Here is a 25,527-nt window from a genome sequence, read left to right as displayed (position 1 = left end):
TATTTTAGATCAGTACACCAGGCATTTCGGAGCACCAGGAGCGCCGCTCCTCTTTTTCGTTAGAAGTCACTGGCTCTTCCAGGTGTCACCTTGCGGGAAATCCAGGCAGCACGGAGCATGCAAACCTTTCTGCAAAAAAAGTTTAGGGCCGCGTTAGGTTGTCTGCAAGGAGCTGTCGGTGGACCCCTGTCGGAAGAGGCCAGGTCAGCCCCTTCTGAATGTCGGGTGTTTAGGTGTCTGACCAGGCTGCACAGGTAGCCAGGTAGGTGGCCCAGGAGAGGCATCGTCCCATTTAGGGATCTGGAACTGAGCACTCGCTTGGCCTCTGCTGTAGGTAAGCGCCTGGAGAATCTCAGAACTGGTTCTACCGCCGTGAAGGTGTCTCTGTCAGATTTTCGTGATTTAGTCCCATTACTCCTCCTCCAGGCTTACAGCCCTTGGGGTAGGCTCTGCACATGTGCACATATATAAAAGTCACCTTCACAGACCCTCAGGGAACTGCTGCCTTGGAGCCTCACCCTCCCCACTGCCTGGGCTTGTGGTGATCTTCAAAGTCTTTAGGCCCAGGAGTTCTCAGGCCTGGCTTAGTGGGGGAGTCTCACCACTTATCAATATAGAATGGAGCATTTGGCACTGACTCCTTTGAGGGCAGCCCCTGCTGAAAATGAAGATGGGCAAGGAGTCTCTGTTTTGTAGAATTTGTTTATGCGAGGGGTGTTGCTAAAAATAAAGGGCCCTTCTCTCCCCTCCCCACCAAGGGGTTCAGAAAATGTAATCTTAAGGACCCACACTGTGAAAAATTAAGGGAGATATATCCTCACCTCAAAAGGCTGACTGTCTAGTGCGGAGGGCAAGTCGTGGAAAGGTGAAGTCATAATCTAAGGTGGTAGTAGGAGACAGCTGCTGAGATACAAGGTGAGTTTTAGTAATTCTAGTGATGGACAGTGATTGATCGTCTCATTTAGCAATTTATGTAGGCGGGTGATAGAGACGCGTTCTGAATCGCAGGAAAGATGAGATTCTTGGCTGCATGGTTGAGAAAGACTTACGGGAAACCAAGTACCGGGCTCCAGGAAGATGGGTGGTGGAGAACTAATGGCCAGTCAGTAGCGAAATGCCTGTTTGGGGCACAGTGAACAGCCTCACGTTTGCTTGTGATGTGCTTTGAGTTTTCTAATAAAGGATGAATGTGGGAAATCAAGTATCTGTCTTCACAAGATAAAAGGTAGTTTGGTTTTTAGTTCTCATGGTGAGAAACTTCGAAAACCTTTTTAGTTCTTGACTGCAGTCCTCTTTACAAAGGAATGGCTGCTCTAGAGGGTGAAACCCAGCCAGTGTAGCATGAGCTGGCCTGACCCAGGTCCCAGGAGCTCTTAGGAGGATGCTCAGTCCTTGCTGGCAACAGAAGTTATCTCGTTTTTTGTTTTGTTTTGTTTTGTTTTTCAGAGGAGAGAAGACTAAGAAGCTACTGGCTTTCAGATTGAACCACTGGATGTACCTGGGATGGAGCTGTGAGCCTGTAGTGTGAGGACACACAAAAAGCCATCCGAGCAGAGAAGAGGTTGGGAGCTGAGAGACGTGTAACATGGAAGAGAGACGGCGGAGCCGAGATCAGACCCATCCCTTAGCATCAGCCTCCCCTCCTCCTGAGCCTGCAGAAAACTTGCAGAGCGGGGACAGCAGGCAGCGTTCCATAGGACCTCTATAGTTGGCCCTAATCATAAGATGCCGCTATGTAAGATTTACAAAGTCATCAGGCCCCTGCCGATGTTCGGTATTTTTCAGCGTTTTTTGACGTTTTGACTGTCTTTGGTAGTAGTATTGCCCCGAGTTGAACATTTCTACCAGTTGGTGCTGGATTGCAGGTAGAAATAACATCATATGCGGTTTATGTCAAAAGACAATTGCTTTCCCATAACATTCCATTTCCTTGAAGTAATCCATCTGCCTCCTATAGTTAACTTTGCTTAAAATAGATACAGTGTGCCATACTTCAAATGAGTATAAAAAGCTTCTCATGGGTTTTGCTAGGCACCCTCACCCAGTTTCAGCGAGATTAAGACTTTGAGATCTACAGATGACGCGATACCACCTATGTGTGTGTGCGTGCAGATGAATTCTTTCTGAAGTAGTGTGATTACTGTCTTTTTAACCAGGGCTTCCATTTGCAAAGGCATGTAACTTGAGGTCAACTTTACAAATCAGTGACATTTACATCCTTCAGAGTACATTAATGTGATATTCCTCTGTGCCCCCAGTGGTCTCCATTTCTGTAATGCTACACGTTCAGGTGTTCGATTTATTTTTCAGGCCATCTCTCTTCCAGGAGCTAAAACAGTATTTTGCTTGAATTCAGCAGCACCTTAGGTGCCCTGGTAGTGAAGAGCTATAATAGCAATGCCAAAACTGCATTTGCTCTGAATGCTGGTGGTCTGGCGGGTAGGTTTTAGTGAGAATCTAGCAAGTGACCAATCCCAGGATGAGCGATGGGAATGTGGTCTCTGATAGGATTCGATGCCAGACCCCAGGGCTTAATGGCTCAGTCGGGAGGCTGATGAGCAAGGACACACTGCATCACCAGCTGATTAAGTGCTGAGGGATGGAGCCGTGGAAGCCCTGAGGGGGACACGTGGCCTGGCCTGAGAGCGTGAGGAAGGTGTCCAGAGGAGGAAAGTGCTGGAAGCCTGCAGACATGTGCAAGAGAGTCTGCTAGGAAGCTCCAGATCTTCTGTCCTTGTAGATGAGAATTTTTTGACATCTGTAGTTTTCCACAGTATCACACAACCTTGCTCATACAATGATTTTCCAATAAATATTCCCTTATTCCCCTTTAAGGATTTCTGCAGGCAGTGGACAAAAATCATATTTGCACTGCAACGTCAAAAGGTATCTCTGCTAAATAAAGTAGGTGCTATACAAAGAACATGTTATCTGTCTAGTTCTTGCCTTCTAGAACCTTGCTGTGACTGTGGTTTGTGTGGAATATGTGTTGATAGAACATCCAGACCAACGTATTCATTTATGTACGATATACAGAAGCATCGTGTAGGTACTAGATCTATAGCACCACTCTTGGACCAGGGCTGCCTGGCCCCCTCTTCTGGGCCCCTGCACTTGAGAGAACTTTGTTCCAGTCCTCCTCTGGTGTGTCCATCTCAGAAGAGCAGGATTTCAGGCTTCCGAAGGTATGTGCCCACCCACAGCCCACAGCCCTACTCCTGCTTGGTTCCTAGGACCCTGGAATTTCTTACTCAACTGCCTCAGTCTGTGAAGACCTTTTATCCATCTGTCCTCTTGGCGGTTGATTATGCCTAGGGCCAAGGGAAGGCCAAAAGGCAGCTGTGCAAAAAAGAATCTGGAGGTGTGAGCTGCAATTTCCCATGGTATGCCCGGGAGGCCACTGCGAGACTCCTGGTAATTCAGGAGCCGGAGCTGAGAGGAGGAGCCAGGGACCAGGGATCTTCTCTCACTCTCTAATCCTGGGCTTCTCAAATATTAGCGACAGGCTTGTCCACGTGTGTAGCATTTTAGGAGGAAAAAGTACATATACTTTGATTTAGAAAGAAAAAGGAGGCAAATTATAGGAGTTTGAAGGAAAGCATTTTTTAAAAAGTAAATTCTACTTTGTTATAACATAGCCTATACCTAATTTTCTATAAGAAGCAATAATTTTTAGTAAGAGCAAGGATGCTGTTGTCTCCATTTAAGTGCCTGTCTCTTAACTATGTAATGTCTTTGTTTACGGATGGATCCAGGCTTGATCATATTCCGGGAGATTCATGTATTGATTATGCTTAAATGTATAATTTGGATAATCACACATGGAAATCCAGAAGCGAATGCTGTTCACCAGAGAAACAAGAGCTTTGCTGTTGCACTTTTGGTAAGCTTGCCCTTTAAATCTCAAGCGCATTGGGGGATAGTTGCAGAGGTCAGAAGCACAAGCAAGTCTGGGCTGGTTCCATGACACATATATATGGTGCAAGGGGTTCTTGGATGTTCTTGCCTGGGCCTGGAATCTTCTTGGGCTTGCCAAGGATGTACAATGCTTTCTTCCCAAGCAACCTGTGGTTCCCTTGAACTTGAACTGGAGAGGCAAGAAGGATTCCAGGCCGTGTCTTCAGTAGCTCCTGGACCTGGTGTGAGTTGGCTGCTCTGGGGCAGGAAAGGTTAGGGGGAGGAGAGCTCAAGCTCCCTGCCGCGGGGAGAGGTGGATCTGCCAAGTTCTGCTGGAGCAGCCTCCTGGAGCTCACTCAGGACAGCCTGCAGAGAAGGCAGCTGTTTCCTCACCCCTGTACGCCAGTCCAAGAGAGGCAGTGTGGCCCCTGACACAGATGAAGTAGGAAACCAAGAATCCCTGTTGGTTCATGTTACCAAACCCGACCCCCAAAACTCTCTTTCTCTGTCTGAATGAGCCTCATCTTACTCCCAGTCTGGGAGTCGGGTTTTTTGCCTCCAGGATTAGGAATGTGAATAAGAAGACCAGTGGGTTACAATATATTTGCTGATTCTCCATGTTCCCCCCGCCCCCACCCCTTATGCAATAGGAATGTGGATTCCTGGCTAGGTACCGGCCTTACTAAATCAGAATCTCTGGGGACAAAGTCCTAACATCTGCATTTATAAGCCATCAGATGATTTTTACGCACGCTTAAGTTTGAGAAAACTAATCGACAGTATTTTGCAAACACCTGCTTATGATTGGCTGGTTGTATTATGATAATATCAGTAATGATGACTGGCACTTACATCGTGCTAGCTGAGTGCCAGGCAGTGGTGTGAGCACTCTGCATAAAGTAACTCATTTATCTCTACAACTACCCTGTGAGGTGGTAGGAGCTATTGTCAACCCATTTTATAGAGAGGAAACTGAGGAGCTTACTAAAGATACCGGATCCTAGGCTCACCCTGATAGACTGATTCAGAACCTCCAGAATAGGGCCTAGGAATCTTTATATAACACATTCCCAGGGTTTGGTTTTTTTTTTAAGGTATTATTACTGAAGGAGAGATCTGAAGGGCTTATTCAGACCTTTCCATGTCTCCTCTGCTAGAAGCCCAGGAAAAGAAAGATCAGGGAAGGGTGCCTGGGTGGATCAGTTGGTTAAGCATCTGCCTTTGGCTCAGGTCACAATCCTGGGTTCCTGGGATGGAGCCCTACATCGGGCACCCTTGTCAGCCAGGGGGTCTGCTTCTCCTTCTTTCTCTGCACCCCCATTCATGTTCTCTCACACTATCTCTCTCTCAAATAAATAAACAAAACCTTAAAAAAAAAAAAAAGGAAAGGTGAGTGTGACCTCTTTCCATTCCTTCTGAGAGCTCAGCATCCTGAGCTGAGTTCAATGTTATATGGACAATAATCCAGGATGCTGGTGCCATCATAGATAAACACGACGAGCACCATTTGCTGTAATAGCAATTATGTTTTGAGAAGAAAGGAATAACTGAAACCTTTGTAGGAAGTATCAGCCCACATAATACTGTCTGTGTTGAAGGCCGTTGACAAGTGACTGCTTCCAATACACTGGATTTTAGGCTCAAGGAACATCCTTAACCATCCATTCAAAGATGCCTGAGTATTTGAAATGGACGTGTATAAGCAAATTGCCTCGCTACCAGAATGATAGTGAACTGCAGGCACTTTTGGCAAGTTAAAAGAAAAAGTTGCTGGCTGAGTGTAAGAACTTAAGAAATAAGGCAAATCCACATACTGTTTATAGTTGCAGCACAGAGTTTGTTTTTGTGTAAACTGAAATTTTATAGCAGTAATACAATGATGTCCCCTCTTAGAATTCAGTCAGTAGCCTAAGGAAATGCTTTAGGTATAAAAGTGTTTCTTATTCCTAAATACTAAAATATTTGCCATCTCAAGGAACCAGACCTATAATTGTATTTTATGGTACAACTTTCCAATATTCTTTTATTTGGGTTTCTTCGCACTACAGTAATAACATTTATTTAGCGATTTATATCCCCACCCAGCTGGAAAGACAACAAACACCCTTATTTTATTCCACTTTGGTGGTACTCAACAGCTGTCGTTGACTTGTCAAAGAATTTTCACAAAAAAAAATCTAGAAGAAAAAATTTTAAAATGTTAATAGTTGTCTTTACATGGTGAGAAAATGAATGATTGCTTGCATTCTGTTTTTTGGCTTTTCCTAAATGAGGTCCAATCATTATGTGTTACTTTGAAATTAATAAAAAATACTTTAAAAACAAAATTTTAAAGAACAAATTGAATATCTGGCTTTAACCTCAACATCGGTCTCATGAGGCAATGAGGTGAGCATTTTTCATATCCCAGTTTGGAGGAGAGGGTGCTAGAAACTAGAGAAGTTAGCTAACTTCTGGAATGATCCAGCACTATAATAATAGAGTGCAGACCACAACCTAAGCCATTGGCTTCTGACCTCGAATTTTTATGGTTGGACCTTGCTAGGCTCCCTGTTGATACACGCCTATAGGTACAACTCATGAAGCCAGTTGAGAGTGATATTCAAAATCTTCGCAGTTGGTACAGTAAGAGCACCAGCCAGCCGGGTTTGGCACTGCCCCAGTTCCGGACAGACGGATGCCGTGAACAACCAGCTCAGCATGCCAGTGCCCATCAGCTGAAAGTAGACCTGCCTGTACTTGATTAGAGTTTTTGAACAGTGCTTTAGACATCCATCTTTTTGTTTCTTTAATAACTGCATTATTAAAAGCCATCAGCTTAAGGCTTAGGCACAATATAATCAGTAACCACGAGAAACAACACACAGAGCCTTCCTGGGTTCAAGTTCTTTCAAATTACAAGTTTGTCTGGGCTCCAGTCTTAACAACAGAACATTGATGAGAGGGCAAAGTCTTCATTCAACATTTCACAAAACTTGGGTTTTGTTTTCCATTTATAATTCAGAAATTGTCTCCCCCTCTCCTCAGTGGACCCACAGATATATTTGAAGGGAATTTAATTCATAACTCATTTAATTCATAACTCATAAAAAGCTTCTCACAACTTGATCTGAATTGTTATTATTAATGGCTTAAAAATTTTTGTGGGGGGGGGGCACCTCTTGAAGAGTATCAACTTCAGGACTCCTGGGTGGTTCAGTGGTTGAGCATCTGCCTTTGGCTCAGGTTGTGATCCTGGGGGGTCCTGGGATGGAGTCCCTCACGGGATCCTGCTTCTCCCTTTGTCTGTGTCTCTGCCACTCTCTCTGTGTCTCTCATGAATAGATAAATAAAATCTTAAAAAAAAAAAAAAAAAAGAGTATTGACTTCAAGGATGAGTCACTCTTCCTGTCTGTTATCAGTGATTTTTTTTTTTTTTAATCAAAGCCTGGATGCACATGTGGCAAGCCCCAGCCCCCCATCTGCCCCAGAGCTGCAGTGTCTCCTTATTCTAATGTCACAATGTAAGGCCAAAATAAGGGAGGCAATTTCATACCCACGCCACTGAAAACTGTGGCGCTATCCTGGCAAGAAACAGTCTATCAATCTCAGCAATGGAAATAATCTCGAACAGTCCAATAATTGACTGTATACACGGTGTAAATACCCTCAAAGTGTTTGCAGATTTCATCAAAAGACCAAATGCTTTTTCCTTAAGACCAGGAATATGGCAGGGAAGGAAATTAAAGTAAAAGAATACCATCCCCTTTTCAGAGTCTCTGTAATTTTCTATAAAGATTTGCACTTTGATTATGCTTAGTAGCACCATATGCTGGAGTGGGACGCAAGATCAAAGGTTTCAGCCACCGCACTGGAGCCTTGCTGGAGGCAGGATCAAATATTTCTGCTGGTAGAAAGCTAATGGGTACGTAGGACACTCCTCCAGCTCCCTGTGCCTCCCTATTTAATTTCCGAAATATAATTGAGAACACAGCCAATGTGAATGTTTTGAGCATCTTCTTCATTGTCTGCTCTAACACACCTTAGGCTGAAAAAGAAAAGTGGTTTTTTTTTTTTCATCACTTAAAGATATTTAGAGGTAAAGAATTTTCAGAGGCTTAATATCAGTCGTCAAGTTTTATAGTATGTATGATCTTAAAAAAATTGGGGAATGAGAGGTTGCTGAACATGGCTTTTCTCTGGTTGGTAGGAGAACAGATATTTTTCTCATTCCACTTTATGATCAAAATTTTCTTCAATGAACATTTGTTTTTGCAGTTAAAAATCTTTGCTAAAAGTGTACATGATAACATATTCAGTCTTGCTTTCCCCATTGCCCTGACAATGTCCCTCTTCCTTCCTTTGTTACAAATGGTTTTTCTTATAAACCTTTTAAAAAACATTTAAAAGCATTTTAAATGCTTTTAAAAAACATCGATCTTGGTAATGGAAATAATCCTGGATAATCAAACAATGTATTGTATACTGTGTAAAAACCCCCAAAGCATTTGCAGATGTCATCAAAAAGCAAAACATTTGTCCTAAACTACCCGTGTGATGTGTATGAGGTGAGCAGAAGACAGAGTCCACTTGCTAGGTCTCTGACCTTGAACCATGTCAGTGTCTTTGGTCGGTGGTTCATTGTCTTATTTATAAAAAGGGACAAATCATACTTGCCCGATGTATGAGTTTTGGGAACTATATGGGAAAGTACTTAGTGACTACCAGCGTTATGAAATCAGGATTCTTGCTAACATTTCGACTTCATGCATGTCTTCTCTGTGAGAATCTGTGGCCCTCCAGGGCAGGACCGTGCCTTATGCACAGATTTTGACATCCTTTGTGACATCAACAGGGGCTTTTCTTAAATTGTGAGTCTCTAAAAAATATTAGGTTGAGCCAAAAAGTAGAGGAGGAGAGCACACTCCAAGTAACTGTTCTTTTTTTTTTTTTTAATTTTTATTTATTTATGATAGTCACAGAGAGAGAGAGAGAGAGGCAGAGACACAGGCAGAGGGAGAAGCAGGCTCCATGCACCGGGAGCCCGACGTGGGACTAGATCCCGGGTCTCCAGGATCGCGCCCTGGGCCAAAGGCAGGCGCCAAACCGCTGCGCCACCCAGGGATCCCAGTAACTGTTCTTCTACCTTTCCGTGTAGGTTCTGTTCCTAACTTTTCATGGTTTCCTCGCTCTATTCCAGGCTGCCTGAGCCCAGAGCACTCAGTCTTTGGCACCCAGGTTCTCCTCGGATAACTATATGGATGTGCCTAGGTTCTGGGCCAGCTCTGCCGTCCGTTAGAACATGGTGAATCTCTTGACCACTTTGGGCATCGTGCTTTATAAAGTGCGGTTGTAATACAAGCAGTGCTTGCTCAGATGGTTGTTCTTGTCAGTAGTAGCCCCTATGCAGGTGAAAGATTATCAGGGAGAGAAAAGGAGGAGTTCTTTGGTCAGCCTAGGCTCTATGCCACGTCTCAGTCTTGAAGAGTCCTGATGCATGATATATACTGAAGTTGTCTCCAGTCTCTCACAGCCCCAGAAAACTTGCTTGCTTTGCCCCCACATTGTCAAAGTAGCAAATTATTAGACTTTTCTCTCCATCACGATACAAATGTTAGAACCCCATAGTTATAAGCACCATTTGGCATATTGGCAATTCTGGGCATAAGAGCTGTTGATGCTTCAAAAATATTATTTAGCCACTGTGCTAATGCCACTGGGGTGTTTCCTGGGAACCTAGCCATTTGGCGAAAATTCCAGTAGTGAAACCCTCAGGCTAATTACTCTAGTATCCTTGAGTGTAAGAACCTCGTTGATAATCAGTGCATGACTCTTATGATTCCCCAAAGTGATGGAACATAAGTACCAGCTTAAGTAAAATTCCAGAAGTGGTTTTCCGTCTGAAACAGGTGGCCACAAACACCTGCCAGAACCATAACCATTACTGACTAGTGTCTATAGGGTCCTTGTCATGTGCCAGGCACAGTTCTAAGCCCTGTACAAGTAGTAAATCGCTCAATCCTCCAACAACCCCAAGAGAAAAGTCTCCTCTTTCGGATAATGCAGTGGAGGCAAAGAGAGATTAAATAACGGGCACAGGTCACACAGCTAGTTAGTGACAGAGCTGGGACTTGAACTCACATTTTATGAATATTGTTATTCATACTTTTCACATGTCTCTTTGACCATGGTGTCCTTGTCATCCCTAGAGTCATTTTTTTCTCTTGATACATAACATTTTCCAGAATGTAGCATCTGCCCTTTCATACACATTATTTGAACTATAGCATTTTTAAATATGATCCTGTCAGTGGAAATTTTCCAAGGCACCAACACCTATTAGGCCGTATGGTTTATGCATTCCTGCTGTAGGTGTTTATTCATGATCTTTGTAATATTACTGCTTACAGTATTGCTTCCTCCCTCAGCACTATACTTATTTTTAAATGAAGAATAGCCTTTTGTTATTACAGAAGCCATATATGAGCATTGTAGAAAGCCAGAAAATACAGATGAGCAACAACAAGAAAAGAAACACCATGTTTCCATTGTGGAAGGCTGCATAGTGGCCCCTCCAAAATATCTATGTCCTAATCCCAGAAATTGCAAATATGTTAAGGTACAAGGCAAAGGCGAATTTAGGTTGCAGATGGAATTAAGATTGCTAATCAGGTGACCTTGAGATGGGAGAGTGTCCTGGGTTATTCTGGTGGCCTGGTGTACATGGGTCCTAACAAATGGAAGAAGGATGCCGAAGAGAAGTTCAGCGTGATGTAGGGTGAGAAGGGCATGATCTGCTAATGAAGGAGGAAGTGGAGGAAGCAGCCATGAGCCAAGCAATGCAGGCAGCCTCTAGAAGCTGGGAAACACAAGGAAATAAATTCTCCCTCAGAACCTCTAGAAAGGAATGTGGCCCTGCTAGCACCTTGATCTTAGCTCTATGACACCCATGTTGGGCTTCTGAGTTAAAGAACTTTGAGATAATAATTTTTTATAGTTTTAATCCACCAAGTTTTTGGTAATTTGTGTGACCATAAATAATTGATATACTCACCACCCCAAGACTGTTAAGTGGTAATCTTTTATTACATGTATTTCCACATTTTTATACATATATGTCTTTTTTACTAAAACAAGATCATAATGTTGGAAATAGTTTTCTTTTCATAGTCTTTCTCTTTCCCCGCCAGTAAGTGTCCATAGCATCCTATCCCTTGATCATATTGAAATTATCCTAATTATCACATAACTATTTCCCCAAAGCTAGTTTGTTCAAATCAGGGTTTAGGTCCAGAGCCTGCATTTTATCCAGTTTGTATGTCCCTTAGGTGTCTTAAATCTAAAACAGTCCTTTTCTTCATCTGTTAATTTTCCTACTCAGTGTTTGATTATTTCCTCATGTTGTCACTTACCCTGCTCCTCTGTCCCCTGTATTTCCTCTAAACCAGAAGTTACATCTAAGAGTTTGATTGATTTATGTTAATAAATTTTATCTAGAATACATTTTGAGTGCCATTGTATGGTTTACATGGCATTTCTTCAGGAGGCACATGCCATCTGGTTTTAACATCACTGGAACCCAGACTGTCCTCTGGGTTGTGTGATGGTCCCCAGAGCTGGCTGCTAGACACTGCTATGATTTCCCTCGTGACCTGACAGTTTTTGGTATGGAGTTACGTCATCACCATACAGATGTGCCATTCCCCCTCAGCCATTCACTGCATGGCCCATTCCATTTGATAGCCCTTGACTAAATTAACATTCTTTAGAAATCACAAAATTATGATTTTTCTAATGTTAACATTTCTCCTACATTAATCAGCAGCCACTCATTAGTGAAGAAGAGTTTTCCCTAATGAAGTAGATCCATTTGGTTACCCTGAAAAGCATTTTAGGCAGGGGCAGCAGGACAAGTGCTTCTTCTTTTGTCAGTTCTCAAAGGGAGGACTTTGTTAATAACCACCTCGGTGATGACCGCTGATTTCTGCCTGTCTCTTTTTGAGAAGCATTAAAGTCTCCCAGATTTTCACTGAATCTGTTTCTTTCTACAATTTTTCTGTGTGCTCATGTTGTCAGTTTGATATATGTTTAGGTTTGCTTTCCAACTTTAGGGGTTTTTTAGTTGTAAATTTTTTAAGAATTTGATGAAATGGGGTAAATTTATTTCAACTGAATACCTTACTTGTAATTTTTAATGGCAATACATTTATGTAATTCAAAATCAAAAGTATATGGGAAAATATTTAGGAAAAGTCTTATTTCTACCCCTGCTCTCTCTGCTTAGTTTTTCTTTCCTTCTACACATGACCATATTTTATTAGTTCCTTATTTATATGTCCGTTTGTACGTTTTTTTGCACATATGATATATGTATGTGTGTAGATATATAGTCTTATTTTAACTCCTCTTTCTTTGTATACATACTTCTTGCTTTTGAAAATTTTTTCCACTTAATGGTATATTCTAGAGATGTCTCTATATCAGTACCTACAATCCTTTCTCATCCTTTCTTTAGAACTTCTTAGAACTCCATTGTGTCGGTGCACTGTAGTTTATTTCAACTAGTTCCTGATTACTGGATCCTTGCATTCCTAATGACCTTTTTTAATTGTAAACAATACTGCATGGAATAAAGTTGTACATTTTCTCTTGTACTTGAGTAGATATAAATGTAGGTAGATTCCTAGAAATGGACTTGCTTGTTCAAAAGGTTATTACATCAATAATTCTCTTTATATTTCTAGATTATTCTCCAAGGACTCAGTACTCTTAACTACTTTGCTACATTGCTTCTCAAAAGTCTCGGTCTTACCACACAGATGAGTGAACTTTAAAAAAGTAAAGATCTAAAATACTGGCAATGCTAAGGCGAGAATATGGAGTAACCAGAACTCTTGTACATCGCTGGTGGAAACATAAAATGATTCATTCATTTTGGAGAGCTGTTTGGCAATTTGTTTATAAAGTTAAACATATATTTATCCCATAGCTCAGAAATATCACCTCTATGTATTTACCCAAGAAAAATTAAAATGTTTTTTTTTTAAAAGAAGACATTAGGAAGACTATTCTATAGTAGTTTTATTTCTAATAACCCTAAACTGGAAACAACTGAAATGTCTAGCAACATTTATATAGATGGACAAATTGTCCTATCTATGCCATGGGATATCTTTCAGCCATAAGAAGATATTACATGTATGGGTACATGTAATAAAGTAGATAAATCCCAAAATAATTATGTTGACGAAAAGAAGCCAGATACAAAAATGTTCCATTTATGTGAAATTCTAAAACAAATCATGCTAACTTACAGTGATAGAAATCGAAATGGTGGTTGCCTCTATGAATGCTGGAAATTGGCTGGACAGTGTTCCAGGGAACTTTCTGGGGTGATGGCAGTGTTCTATATTTTGATTTAAGTAATGATTACATTGAGTATATATGGTGATCAAAGTCGTAACTGAATGCTTATTATCTGTGCAGTCTTTTATTGTATAATGTATATTGTATTGTACATATTTACAATATGTAAAATCTTTAAAAATTTGGTCCTCAGTAGAACTCTTTAGGAAGTGACGGCTTTCTTCCTTCATCATCCCCACCCTGGTTGCACTCTTGTTCTGGGGCTCTTAATACTCTACCTCTCTGGCCCAGGCTTACACTTGAGTACCTGTGACTTTTATAGGCTCCAGTCTTAGCTCCTCCATAAGTTATAAGCCTCTTACAACAGAGTTATGATTATGCCACTTTAATATTCTTTACAACAACAGTTGTCAATCTCTGCTGCATAATGTTAGATTCTCCCCGTGTCTTAGCTTGGGCCGCCTTAACAAAATGCCATAGAGTAGGTGGCTTAAACAACAGAGATTTATTTTCTCATAATTTTGGAGGCTGGAAGTCTGAGATCAGGGTGTTAGCATATTTGAGTTCCTCTTCCTGGCTTGTAGGTGGCCACCCTCTAACTGTGTCTCAACTGGATGAAAGAGAAAGAGTAAGCTCTCTGGTGTCTCTTCTTTTTCTTCTTTCGTAAAAATACTTTATTTATTTATTTGGAAGAGAGAGAGCACAAGTTGGGGGGGTACAGAGGGTCAGAGGGAGAGAGAGAAGCATATTTCTCCTCTGAGCAAGGAACGCAACATGGGGCTCAATCCCAGGACCCTGGGCTCATGACCTGAGCAGAGGGTAGACACTTAACCAACTGAGTTACCCAGGCACCCCTCTGGTGTCTCTTCTTATAAGGATACCCATCCTATCGTGAGGGTCCCAACTCATGACATCATTTAAATCTAATTGCCTGGGAGGCTCAGCGGTTGGGCACCTGCCTTCAGCTCAGGTCATGGTCCCGGGATCCAGGATCGAGTCCCACATTGTGCTCCCTGAATGGAGCCTGCTTCTCCCTCTGCCTGTGTCTCTGCCTCTCTCTCAGCCTGTGTCTCTCATGAAAAAATAAATAAATCTTTAAAAAATCTAATTACCTCCCAAAGGCTTTATCTCCAAATACCATCATGTTAGGAATGAGGGTTTCAACAAAGGAATTTGGGGAAACACATTCAGTGCATAAGCACTTGGGAAACATTAAAAAAATTAACAGGGCTTGAATTTCATCTCCAGAGGTTCTGATACAGAATTGGGACCTGGGCATCTGTATTTTTTCTGGGTTCCCCCATACTGTGCAATCAGGTTTGGTGACCATTGCTCTGTGCCTTCCTGTTCAAGATGAGGTCTAGGGACCAGCAGCAGCAGCATCACTTAGGACCTTCTTAAAAATGCAGAATCTCTGGTTCCATCCCAGATCCATGAATCTGCCTCTTCATGGTAACAATATCCCCCGTTGATTCTTATGCACTATAAAGTTTGAAAAATACTGGTCTACAGCACCTTGCATAGACTTGCATACAGGTAGGGGAATGCTCCATCAGTCAGTTCCTGTTTTAATTCAAGATGAACATTTTGTCAGTGAACCAAGTTTCACCTTTTTTCTTCTTGGGAGCCTGTAAAGGTGTGGATCTTGCCTGCAAAGAATTGCTTTGCAGTGTGAAGATTTTATGGATAGCCTATATATCATTGTCTATTAGCAAACCAAAAAAGCAGCAAGTAGACCCAATATTAAAAACAAAATCTTAATGTTTTTGAAAATATACAACCATCCTAGCAATTCCGTCACAATGAATGATTACTTCCTTAGCTTCAGGTGAGCTTTAAATTGATAATGAAATAGAATATGTACTTGTGTTCCAGCTGCAAAAGGAGAGAGAAGCGGCACTTAGCACAGAGCAAGAGTATTGTGTAACTAATAAATAATTCAGGAAACCGGGGAAAGAAAAAACACACAAGCTTAAATAAATAGCACAGAATCCCTAATGCTTAAGGTTGAGAAATGAGAGGATTATTATATATGATGCCATTATGTAGCATAGAGTGCTAGTTTTCAAAAGATTCGATTACGATAAGTATGCTTACTACTAAAAACGTAGAAAGGAATGCAGTCTTACTTGATATTTCAGAAGGCAGTTCAAGGTCTTGTCATCTGTCAAGAGCTTCGATGTGGTCTTCAATATGAATGTGGCTCATGAAAGTACTAAACAAGAGATTCCGCGCTGACAGACACTTAAAATGATGAATTTCCACTTTCCCCGGTTCAGAAGTACCTAATGGGTATCCTTCTTTATATTTAAGAACTATTAATTCAAGTACCTTTATGTTTAAAACACCTTCTTAAGTCAGTATAGGTGCATTTTAAGACTTCAATCTCAGGAATAATTTCTGCTTCTGGAGAGTGGTCTTCCCTTCATTTTCTTTTCCACCCCTACTTGATAACTTCTTCATTGTTAATAGGATTAAATAGTTTGCTAAATTGTATCAAGATGGCTTTCTGGGGACACCTGGGTCCTCAGCAATTGAGTGTCTGCCTTTGGTTCAGGGTGTGATCCCGGAGTCCCAGGATCGAGTCTCACATCGGGCTCCTTGCATGGAGCCTGCTTCTGTCTTTGCCTCTCAATCTCTCTCTCTCTCTCTCTCTCTCTCTCTCTCTATCTCTCTCTATCTCTCTCTATCTCTCTCTCTATCTCTCTCTTTTTCTCTTTCTCTCTCTCCCTCTCTCTCTTTCTCTCTCATGAATAAATAAAAAAAGTCTCAAAAAGTATAGCTTTCTGGTTTAATTCATACTGCATTCTATTCTATGTAGTAAACTGAAAATAAAGAGAACAGTTGCTAATTTACAGTAAGTACACATACACGCATACATACCTACAAACCTACAGAGAAGAGAACCTCAGTGCTTTGTATTTAAATTCCATTTCCCACATGCTTAGTGTTGACATTCATCTAATTAGTGATCTGATTCAACCCAACAAGTTTTTATTGGATGCCTATTGTGTACCCAACAGAAATGCACTTTGAAACTAAAGATCTTTTACCTTGGGTATTCATAATGAAAATTTATGTTCCAGTGTTGCAAATTATTGAATAAAGACATTGCAGGTTCAGTAAAAATCAATTTAGAAGACTACTTTCTGAAACAGCCTAGAAGAGAATGACTTTTCTCCCTTAAATGTTGTATAAGAAAATGTCCACTATGTTAATACAATAATGCACAGCCAGAATTGTTGAATTTTCTGGTTTTCTTTCTAGCAAAGATATTTTTCTTTTTGTATTAATCTTTAATGAAAAGTATAAATACACCTCCTAAAAATAGTGGAAAGTTCAGAAAAGGGATATCCAGTGGAAAGTAAATCCTTTCAGAAATGTTCTATGTACATACACACATTTTATATATAACTCTGTGTATCAACTTATTCCTTGCTTTTTTTTTTCACAGGTGGGAGCATACCATGTACTCTTCTGTCCTTTGATATCTTTCACTTATGCAATTTTGGAGACTTTCCGGAACAGAATGTCGACATCAACCTCATTTCCAGTGCTCCGTGGTATTTCAGGTATGGATTTAACCATCCACTACCCATATACATTCAATATTTTTTTTTTTTTAGGATTTTGGTATTATATATAGTGTTCTAATAAATAATAGGTAGATATGTCTTTGCACATAGATGGTGGCATATCTACAGAATCGAATCTTGGAAGTAAAAATGCTGTGTTCAAGAATGCATGCGTCTGTAATTTCAGTATATAATACCAAATTTCCCTCTGAAAACCTTGAATCAGTATGCAGTGTGAGAGTGCCCTTTCTGCCTGGATGGGTGCCCATATATCGCTTTAGCAATTTTTCCTTTCTCTCTTACATCATCAGTGTATCCTCTCTACTGGATCATTCCAACTGGAGTCTGAACTTGCCTTCATTTCTTGCATCCTAAAATAAAAAAGCTATTTATTGACTCCACTTCCCTTTCCCTCACTAACCCATTTGTCTGTCTCCCTTTGCAGTGAAACTACTAGAAAAATAATGTCTACAGTGACTGTCTCTTAATACTTGTCTTCCTTTTTGTCTTGAATCTTCTCCAGTTAGGACTTTCAGCCCTACCCTTTCCAGAACTGCCCTTGGCAAATCACCAATGACCACTGCTGCATCCAGTGGTGAATTCTTGGTCTTCATCTTGCTCTGCTACAGCTTTTGTCAGTAGCCTGTGGTAGAGCTGATCCAACCATTTTCTTGGGCCACTGTCTTCTCTTGGCTTCAGTGATACCATACTCTCTTCCAAGAGTATAAACCATTTTTTCTCACTCTCCTTGCAGTTTCTTTCCATCTCTATGACCTCTTGATGTTGGGGTGTCCCAGGTCCCAGTCTTTGGATCTCAACCCTGTCTGGGCCCCCTTCTTTGGTGATCTAATCTAACCACCCAGCCTTAGATACTGTGTCTATCTAAGAGACCCCAGATATTCCCTGGCTTGGATCTCTCTTCTGAACACAAGCCTTGTGTATTGAACTTTCTCTTGACATCTTTCCTTGAATATCAGAGATCTTCCAAATAAAACATATCTAAAATTTGGTCTTTTCCCTAAAACCCATTCCTCCCACACTGTATCTCATTTTAGGCAATAGTCACTCCATCCTTCCAGTTACTCAGACAAGAACCTTGGAATCATTCTTGACCTCACTCTTTTGTTCACACTTGACAACCCATTCATTAGGAAACCTTGCTGGCTCCACCCTCAGAATATACCCAGATTCTCACATTCTCACCCCTCCCACCTCCAGCACCCTAGTACAAGAAGCTATCATCTCTCACCTGGACTATTTCAGTAACTTCCTGCTTCCACTCATGCACCCCACAGCCTGTCCTCCATGGAACCACACAGCAGCCAGAATCATCCTGCTAACACCTATCAGATCATTTCACCCTCTGCTCAAAACCCTGCAGTTGCTCACTCAGAGTTTAAAGGCCAAATGTGAATCTCTTTCCACCCTTGAGAACATTCCTCTCTGAGCTCTCCCATTCTTCTTCTCTTTCTCCTCATGCTTTGCTGCAGTCCCACTGGCCTTCTTGCTATTCTGGTGCCAGTACAGGTATAGGCTGATGCATCTAAGGAAGAGAACAGAATCCAGAAATAGACTTATCTATATATTGGAATGCTTTATTTAAAACACTTTATCATTTACCAAAAAGAAAAGAAATGATATACTTTCCAGTAAATGGTTTGGGGACATTCAGGAATGAAACTCAAGCAGATCTAAAACCTGAGCCTCCTGTAGGATACTCCCGTGAAATTGCCATTCATTTCACTCAGTCTCCTGGTTAACACTCCCTGAATGTGTAGGCACATTAGCAGAGTTTCTGGGATAATCAAAGGTGAGGGAGGGCCAGAAGGGTATAAAAGCCCATGGATGTGCTTCTAGGCCATGATAGAATCCTCATTGCTCATGGTGGTGCCATCCATAGCAGCCTGTCTCTGTGGTCCTTTGGGGGATCTGGGAAGCCTTGGCTATGTCTGGGAGCATGCTGTTTTATCTCCTGCCTTCTCTATGAAGATATAACCATCTCTGTGTATTTCCACATTATTTGGCATTTTAGCCAGTACATTGAACAAGTAGGTCTTAGAGGGTCCAACTACGAAGCAACATTACTTATATATCCCAGTGTCTTTTATAAGCCACTCCATGGGTATTTCTTAAAAAAAAAAAAAAAAAAAGATTTATTTATTTGAGAGAAAGAGTGTGCGAGTGAGGAGAAGAGCAGAGGGAGAGGGATAAGCAGACTCTGCACTGAGTGTGGAGCCTGACATGGAGTTTGAGCCCACAACCTCGAGACCATGACATGAGATGAAATCAAGAGGTGGATGTTCAACTGACTGAGCCACCCAGGCGCCCCTCAATGAATATTTCTTTGCCATCGCTTGGATCAAAACTCAGGCAGATCCCTGAATTCTCTGGTCACTCTTAAAGTCATATAAATGAAACTCCAGTCACTTCAAGTCATACAACGTACTCTTATTTTAGTAATTAAATTCCATGTAAAGATGAAAACCTTGTTTTGCAGATAAGTCTCCTTATCCGTACCTTAGGCAAGAGAGAAGCCTTCAGTAGAGATGGGGCTGGGATCAGTTTCCTCTCTTTTTGCTCATGCAGTGCTTCTACCCCATACCCTACCATGCTAACCATGGTTTCTGGTTCCTCTAGGATGGAATCTGGGGAGACAGAATGGTAGCAATGGGAAAGGTCTTTCTTGATTGATATTATCATGGTCAAGCACGGTGGCAGATGTTTTGAACTTTCTTTCTTGTTCAAGGGTTCTTAAGAGACCCACCAATGGGAAAAGATGTTTTCATTAAAACAGACTGCTTGACTTCGGTGGATGACAGCCTTCTGCAGGGGCAGAGCCAAATGGCAGCCCTTAAGTCAAAGCAAGATAGGTGATACTATTGTAATGGGCATAGTGCCTGAAGCAGCAAGCAGAGTATTTTAGCACCCAGGAGTCTTTGATGTTGGCTAACTGTTCTTGGTGGCCCAAGAACCAGAATATCTGGGCAGTCTACTAAGAATTACTTTATTTTATGTTATTGGAAAATCTCTAGGTCTAGTGCACAGAAACCTGAGTTGTTTGATAGAGAGTCATAGCATTTCACCCTAGTCCCAGACCTGAATCTATTCAAAGACATAGAAATCCTCAGGTCACTGATTCTCAGACTGTGGCCAAGGAGTGGCAGCAGCAGCATCACCTGGGTATGTGTGATAAATGCAGGTTTTCAGGCCCTCCCCAGCCCTACTGACACACGTACTCTGCAGGTGTGTCCAGCAGTCTGTTTTGGCAAGTGCTTCAGCTGGCTTTGATGCAAGCTCGGTTTTGAGAAGTCTAACCATAGATGAAGAAGGGGCCTAGAAGCCTTAAGAAGGATCTGGATAATATTGCTATGAGCTTCTAGCATAAATATTTCTTTACGCCTTTCCCAAAAGACCTGTGGCCATTCATGGGGGTGACGGTAGACTGAGGGGAGGGGAATAGCCAGACCTTGAAGGAATTTCTGGACATTGGCTCTAAGGCAGTACTGACCTCCAGGGGCCCCAAAAGCCTCTGGACACTGGGGGCGGATGGCACTTGCAATAATCTGGGGATAAATGAAATTTTGGCCTGTGCTTGCATTGCGGAGTTCCAATTGGTCCATTGGCCCCCATATGGTTATTTTCCCACTCCTGAATATAGTTGTAATAGGTACCAGCAACTCAAAGAACCCCCGCTTTGATTCCCTAACCTGAGTAGTGAGCCTTGGGATAGCAGCCCTAGCCTCGCAGAAGCTTCTCCGAATTTGCTCTTTCTACATCGGAGTAAACTGAGAGCTATATATATCCCTGGGGGGATTGCAGAGGTCAGTATTCCCATCTAGCACTTGACCAGCATGGCATTTGACCATTCCCTCATGTAACTCATTTGTGTGACATGAGCAGAAGTGAGACAGTTGTTGGGGAATGACTGTGGGTTCTTGTAAAATTATTCGGGTACTGGACCGGATGTAGTCTCTTTATTGGGTGACACAACAGTGCTCCTGGCACTTTGTGCACAGCTGTTGCTCTGGCAGATGCTTTTTTCCCCTCATTACCAAATTAGCAAAGATCACCAGCTGGAGTTTGCTTTCAACTAGCAGGATCAGCAAAACACCCTCACTGTCCTACCTCAGGCCTACGTGACTCCTCTGCCCTCTGACAAGATCTGGTCTGCAGGCACCTTGATCATCCTGATATTCCCCAGAGCAGCATGCTGATATATTATGTTATTGACACCATGATGAGCAGGATGTAGCACAGATCCTAGATACCTTAGTAAGACATATGTATGCCAGAGGGTGGGAGATAAACCCCAAGGAAAATCAAAGGCTTGCTCCCCAGTGGAGTTTCTGGGGGTCCAGTAGTCTGGGAAATTTGACATTTCCTTTCCAAAGAGAAAGGCAAATCGCTATACTTGCACCACCTACCACCGAGAAAGAGCTACCATGTTTTGTGCCTCTTTTGATTTTTGAGATAACATATATACTTTTTGAGAGTACAGTTCAGGGCAATGGTTTGTGTAACATAGACGGCTGCCACTTCTGTGTTGGGACCAGGGCAAAAGAAGACTCACTAATGGGGTTTCTTAACCTCAGCACTCTTGACATTTTGGGAACAGATAATTTTTTTTTTTTTAAGATTTTGTCTATTCATTCATGTGAGACAGAGAGAGAGAGAGGCAGAGAGACAAGCAGGCTCCATGCAGGGAGCCCGATGTGGGACTCGATCCCGGGACTCCAGGATCACTCCCTGGGCCGAAGGCAGGTGCTAAACTGCTGAGCCACCCAGGAATCCCTGGGAACAGATAATTCTTAGATGTGGGAAGCTATCCCAAGGATTATAGAATGTTTAGCAGCATCTCTGGCCTTTACCCACTAGATTTTAGCAGCTCCACTATCCTCCTCCTCAGTTGTAGACCAAAAATGTCTAATATCCTTGGAGGAGCAAAATCACCCCCATTTGAGAACCACTGGTCTACAGCATGGCTAGTTAAGCTGGAGGTGACTCCCTCAATGGCTGGCAGCTTGACCTCAGCCTCATGAGAGATCCTGAGCCAGATCCTCCTGGTGTAGCCTGACTCCCAGAAACCACGTGAGATAACAAATGGGTGTTGCTAAGTTTTGGGAGTAATTTTTTACATGGCAGTAGATAATTAATATACTGATCTAGCAGGCCATAAGGCTGGGCGTGTACAGGAGCAATCCATCATCCACTGTAAATAGCATATACCAGATAGGGGTCGAGGGAGTCCTGAAGACACAAGTAAGTCTCATGAGCAGGTATCTCAGACTCCCAAGGTGTCTCCTTTTGCTGCATTTTGATTCTCGCACAGAGCACACCTATGTCCCTTTGCAATTGACAATTGACAGAGGAAGAGAACATTTGGGGCAAGTTCACAGATGGTCCCTTGCAATTTGAAGGCACCAGGTAGATGTGGACTGTTGAAACATTATAGCTCACATCAGGAATGTGGTAAGGGAAGTTCTCTCAAGGCCAACACAGCAGTTGTCCATTTTGTCTGGATGGAGACATGGCCAGAGGTTGAGATTTACATAATTCATGGGTGACTAATGGTTTGATTGGCATATGGGTGACAAGGGAGTTGAGGCAGAGGTTTGCAGATGGACCTCCCCATATGGCCACTGTCTTGTGTGAATGCTACCATGGGACATCTACTGAGAAGGCTCTCAGTAATCAACTGGATGGGATGGTCCATTGTGTGGATGTCAGTCGGCCCTTTTCCCGGCCACCTGAGGCTTGTCCAATAGGCTCATGTAGCACATGGCTGTTGCGGTAGGGATGGAAGCTACTCGTGGGCTCAACGGTATGGACTTTCCCTCTCCTAGGCAGATCTGGCTACTGTCACTGTGGAATGCCTGTCACTGCTGACAGCAGAGACCAGTAGGGAGCCCTGGTGTGGCATCATTCCCCAGGGGGACCAGTGAGCCACCTGGTAGCAAGTTTATTACATGGAACTCTTCCCATTATGGAGGGCATGGTTTTGTCCTTACTGGAGTGGACACTATGTCTAACTGTGCTGCCCATCCCTTGCCTGCAGTGCTTTTATCAGTCCCACCATCTGTGAACTTTCGGAATGTTTTATTCCATGACATCATGTCCTGCACAACATTGCTTATTACCAAAGAACTGATATTACGGCAAAAGAAGTATTGAATAGGGCTCACGCCCCTGGAACTTATTGGTTTACCATATACTCCATCACCCAAAGGTAGCTATCATTATAAAGGGAAGGAATAAATCTTTGAAGTTTCAAAAATGGCACCATTGGGAGATACCTCTCCGCAATTTGGGTGACGTTCTTGAAGAATGTGGATTAGGCTTTGAATCAGCAATGAAAAAGTGGTGTTGTGTCTCTTATGGTCCAGATACATGGATCTGGGAGTCAAAGGAATCTGCATGATGTCACATGCGGAACATCACTCAGATTATTCACCTGCCTTCTTTGAAGCATCGATCAGCTGGCTTATAGGTTTTGCTTCTAAGGAGACAGTGGTTTCTCAAGGGACATACAATTGTTTCACTGAACAGGAAGTTGATAGTGCCATCTGCCCGGTTCAAATTTCTCACGCCACTGAATTGACAGGCAAAGAAGAGGGTTACTGTTCTGGCTGGGGTGATTGGTCAGAATTACTCAGAGGAATTAGGTTGCTGTGACATAGTGGTGGCAGGAAAGACTGTGTCTGGAGCCCAGGAAATTCTCCTGGGTGCTTCTTAGCCCTTCAATGTGCTAAAAGTTGCTGGAATAATATTGCAACTCGCCAGTCTACTATAAACTCAGGCCTTTCAGAAATGAAGATTGAAGTCATCCTGCTAGGTAAAAAACCCAAAAGCTAAGGTTTAGGCTCAAGGCAAAGAGAACCTGGAATGGATATTGGAAGAAGCTCATTGTGAATTATTACTCAACTATTATCACCATCAACTAGTTTTGACAAGAACTGTGGTGGCTACACATATTTTCTTCTTTGCTTGTTATGTGTAGCATCGAGTGTTGGTGGTGGTTAACCTTACAGTGTGGCCTTTAGATTACAGAATATCCGGGATGCCGTGGTGATGAAACCGAGAAGAAGAGCTGACATCACACAGAGGTGAATACAGTGGCTGAGGCTGCCTCTTCACATGGTCCCGCTATGTGTCCCCCTCTTTTGGGGAGAGAGTGAGCCTGCACTCATCTGTATGAGGAATATAGTTGCATTCTGTTAGGTAGAAGCACGATGTCGTTGTTGAATGGGTACAGTGAAATGTGTGGATCTGAGTAGCAAATGTACCAGATTGTCTCTTGGCAGTTGGGTCCAAGTTCATCTTAGGGACCCACCATTCCCTTTCCCAGACTTGCTTATGTGACCAATTTCATGTTAGATTCTTCCAAATGGGAGGCACTGATGGTAGATTCCAGTGTGGGAGGAAGAAATTAGTCATTTCCCCCACTACAGGATCCAGCAACCTGGGGGGTGGTTTTAGCCACATCAGCAGTGAGTGTTCAGTCCTTCAATCCAGCCAAGGGACAGTTGGCAGCTTCCATCTTTGGACAAGAGCCCCCCTCTTTTATGCTCCATAGCCCTCCTGGCTGTTTTTTCACCAATGTCCTCCACTGCATCCTTTTCTGCTTGAAATATGGAGAATGGCTCCTACTCTCCTGTTTGGACACTGAATGATGTAGAGATTTTTCCATATCAGCACAAAGCAAGCTTCCTCATTCTCCAGTTTAAAACAAAAAACCAGAATGCATCATATTTATATAAGAAGACCCAGGTAATGGGTATTTGTGTTGCTCTCAATCTCCTCTTTTAATCAGTAGGAGCATTAAGGACATTTCCATTTTAGGCAAACGCTGTTAAGGCATGTATTTGGCAATGTTCATGCCTTTTCCCACTTGGAATTATGCCCACCGAAGCTCTTGTGCAGGCTTCTAAATGGCTGAAATGGGATTAAACTCGACTCTGGAATCCAGCAGCTGGCTACTTATTGCTTAATAAGTATTCTCAAATACCGTCCATGTGTGTCTTAGCCTTATCTTTTCCAAATGAATGGTGAGCACCTTGAGGCTTGATATGATGTCACCTTTTGAATATGCAAACATGGTGCGTGTTGGGCAGGGGTTGCTGGTTAGCAGGACCTCTCCCATTTATGATTAACAGCATCTGAACATGTCAGCTGACTGGCAGCCGGGGGAGATCCCTACATTCTCTCCTGCGAATGGGCTCAGGTTTTCTGTTGAGGAAGGAGCTGATGACACAGCCAATACTGCCACAGAGGTCAGTGGCTCACACCGAGGTCCTGTTAATTTTATTATTGGCCTTATTCCAGATCCCTTCCACAGAGGCAGTGCTCTTTAGAAACCATTTTTTCAAAAAAAAAAAAAAAAAAAAGAAAGAAAGAAAGAAAGAAAGAAAGAAAGAAAGAAAGAAACCATTTTTTCCTAATTATGAAATATTTCAAATGATTTTGATTTGTAGGAGGCGCTCTTCTTCAGCGGGTGCAGCCAGGCCCCTTGGTTGAGCATGGGCTGGAGGGCTGCCCAGACCCACACAATAGCCTCGGCCCCATGAGGCTGCCTTGGGCCGCATCTCGGCCACCTGATACTCCGCTTCCGCCAGCCTGGAGAACCAAGGCCTCTTCAGCCCTGCACTAACGCCATCCGCAACTCTGTTTCCTGATTTTATCTTCTTTAATTCATTAAACAGCACTTTTGCCA

The 25,527-nt window shown here is 42.5% G+C and overlaps 1 protein-coding gene across 5 annotated transcripts in view; it reads left to right on the top strand.

Moving 5' to 3' along the window:
• LOC144288674 (uncharacterized) overlaps positions 1-25,527 on the top strand; it is a 27,903-nt gene extending 2,376 nt beyond the window's left edge. The window contains exons 2-8 of one of the 5 annotated variants that reach the window (XR_013356643.1): positions 1,447-1,561; positions 2,836-2,886; positions 3,037-3,185; positions 3,756-3,883; positions 16,697-16,814; positions 23,858-23,920; positions 25,289-25,527. Coding sequence is in view for 1 of the 5 variants with exons in the window: in XM_077856408.1 (XP_077712534.1) it covers positions 3,799-3,883; positions 16,697-16,814; positions 23,858-23,920; positions 25,289-25,331 (309 nt within the window). In the remaining 4 variants the exon portion in view is untranslated. Of the gene's footprint in view, positions 1-8; positions 204-1,446; positions 2,887-2,953; positions 3,186-3,755; positions 3,884-16,696; positions 16,815-23,857; positions 23,921-25,288 lie in introns of all 5 variants that reach the window. The other 4 variants (XM_077856408.1, XR_013356642.1, XR_013356641.1 and 1 more) reach the window with 4 other exon arrangements.

The sequence above is a fragment of the Canis aureus genome, chromosome 18 (assembly GCF_053574225.1).
Source record: "Canis aureus isolate CA01 chromosome 18, VMU_Caureus_v.1.0, whole genome shotgun sequence".
Lineage (NCBI taxonomy): Eukaryota > Metazoa > Chordata > Mammalia > Carnivora > Canidae > Canis > Canis aureus.
Note: the sequence above shows the minus strand (reverse complement) of the source record. Positions and strands in the feature narration are given on the sequence as shown.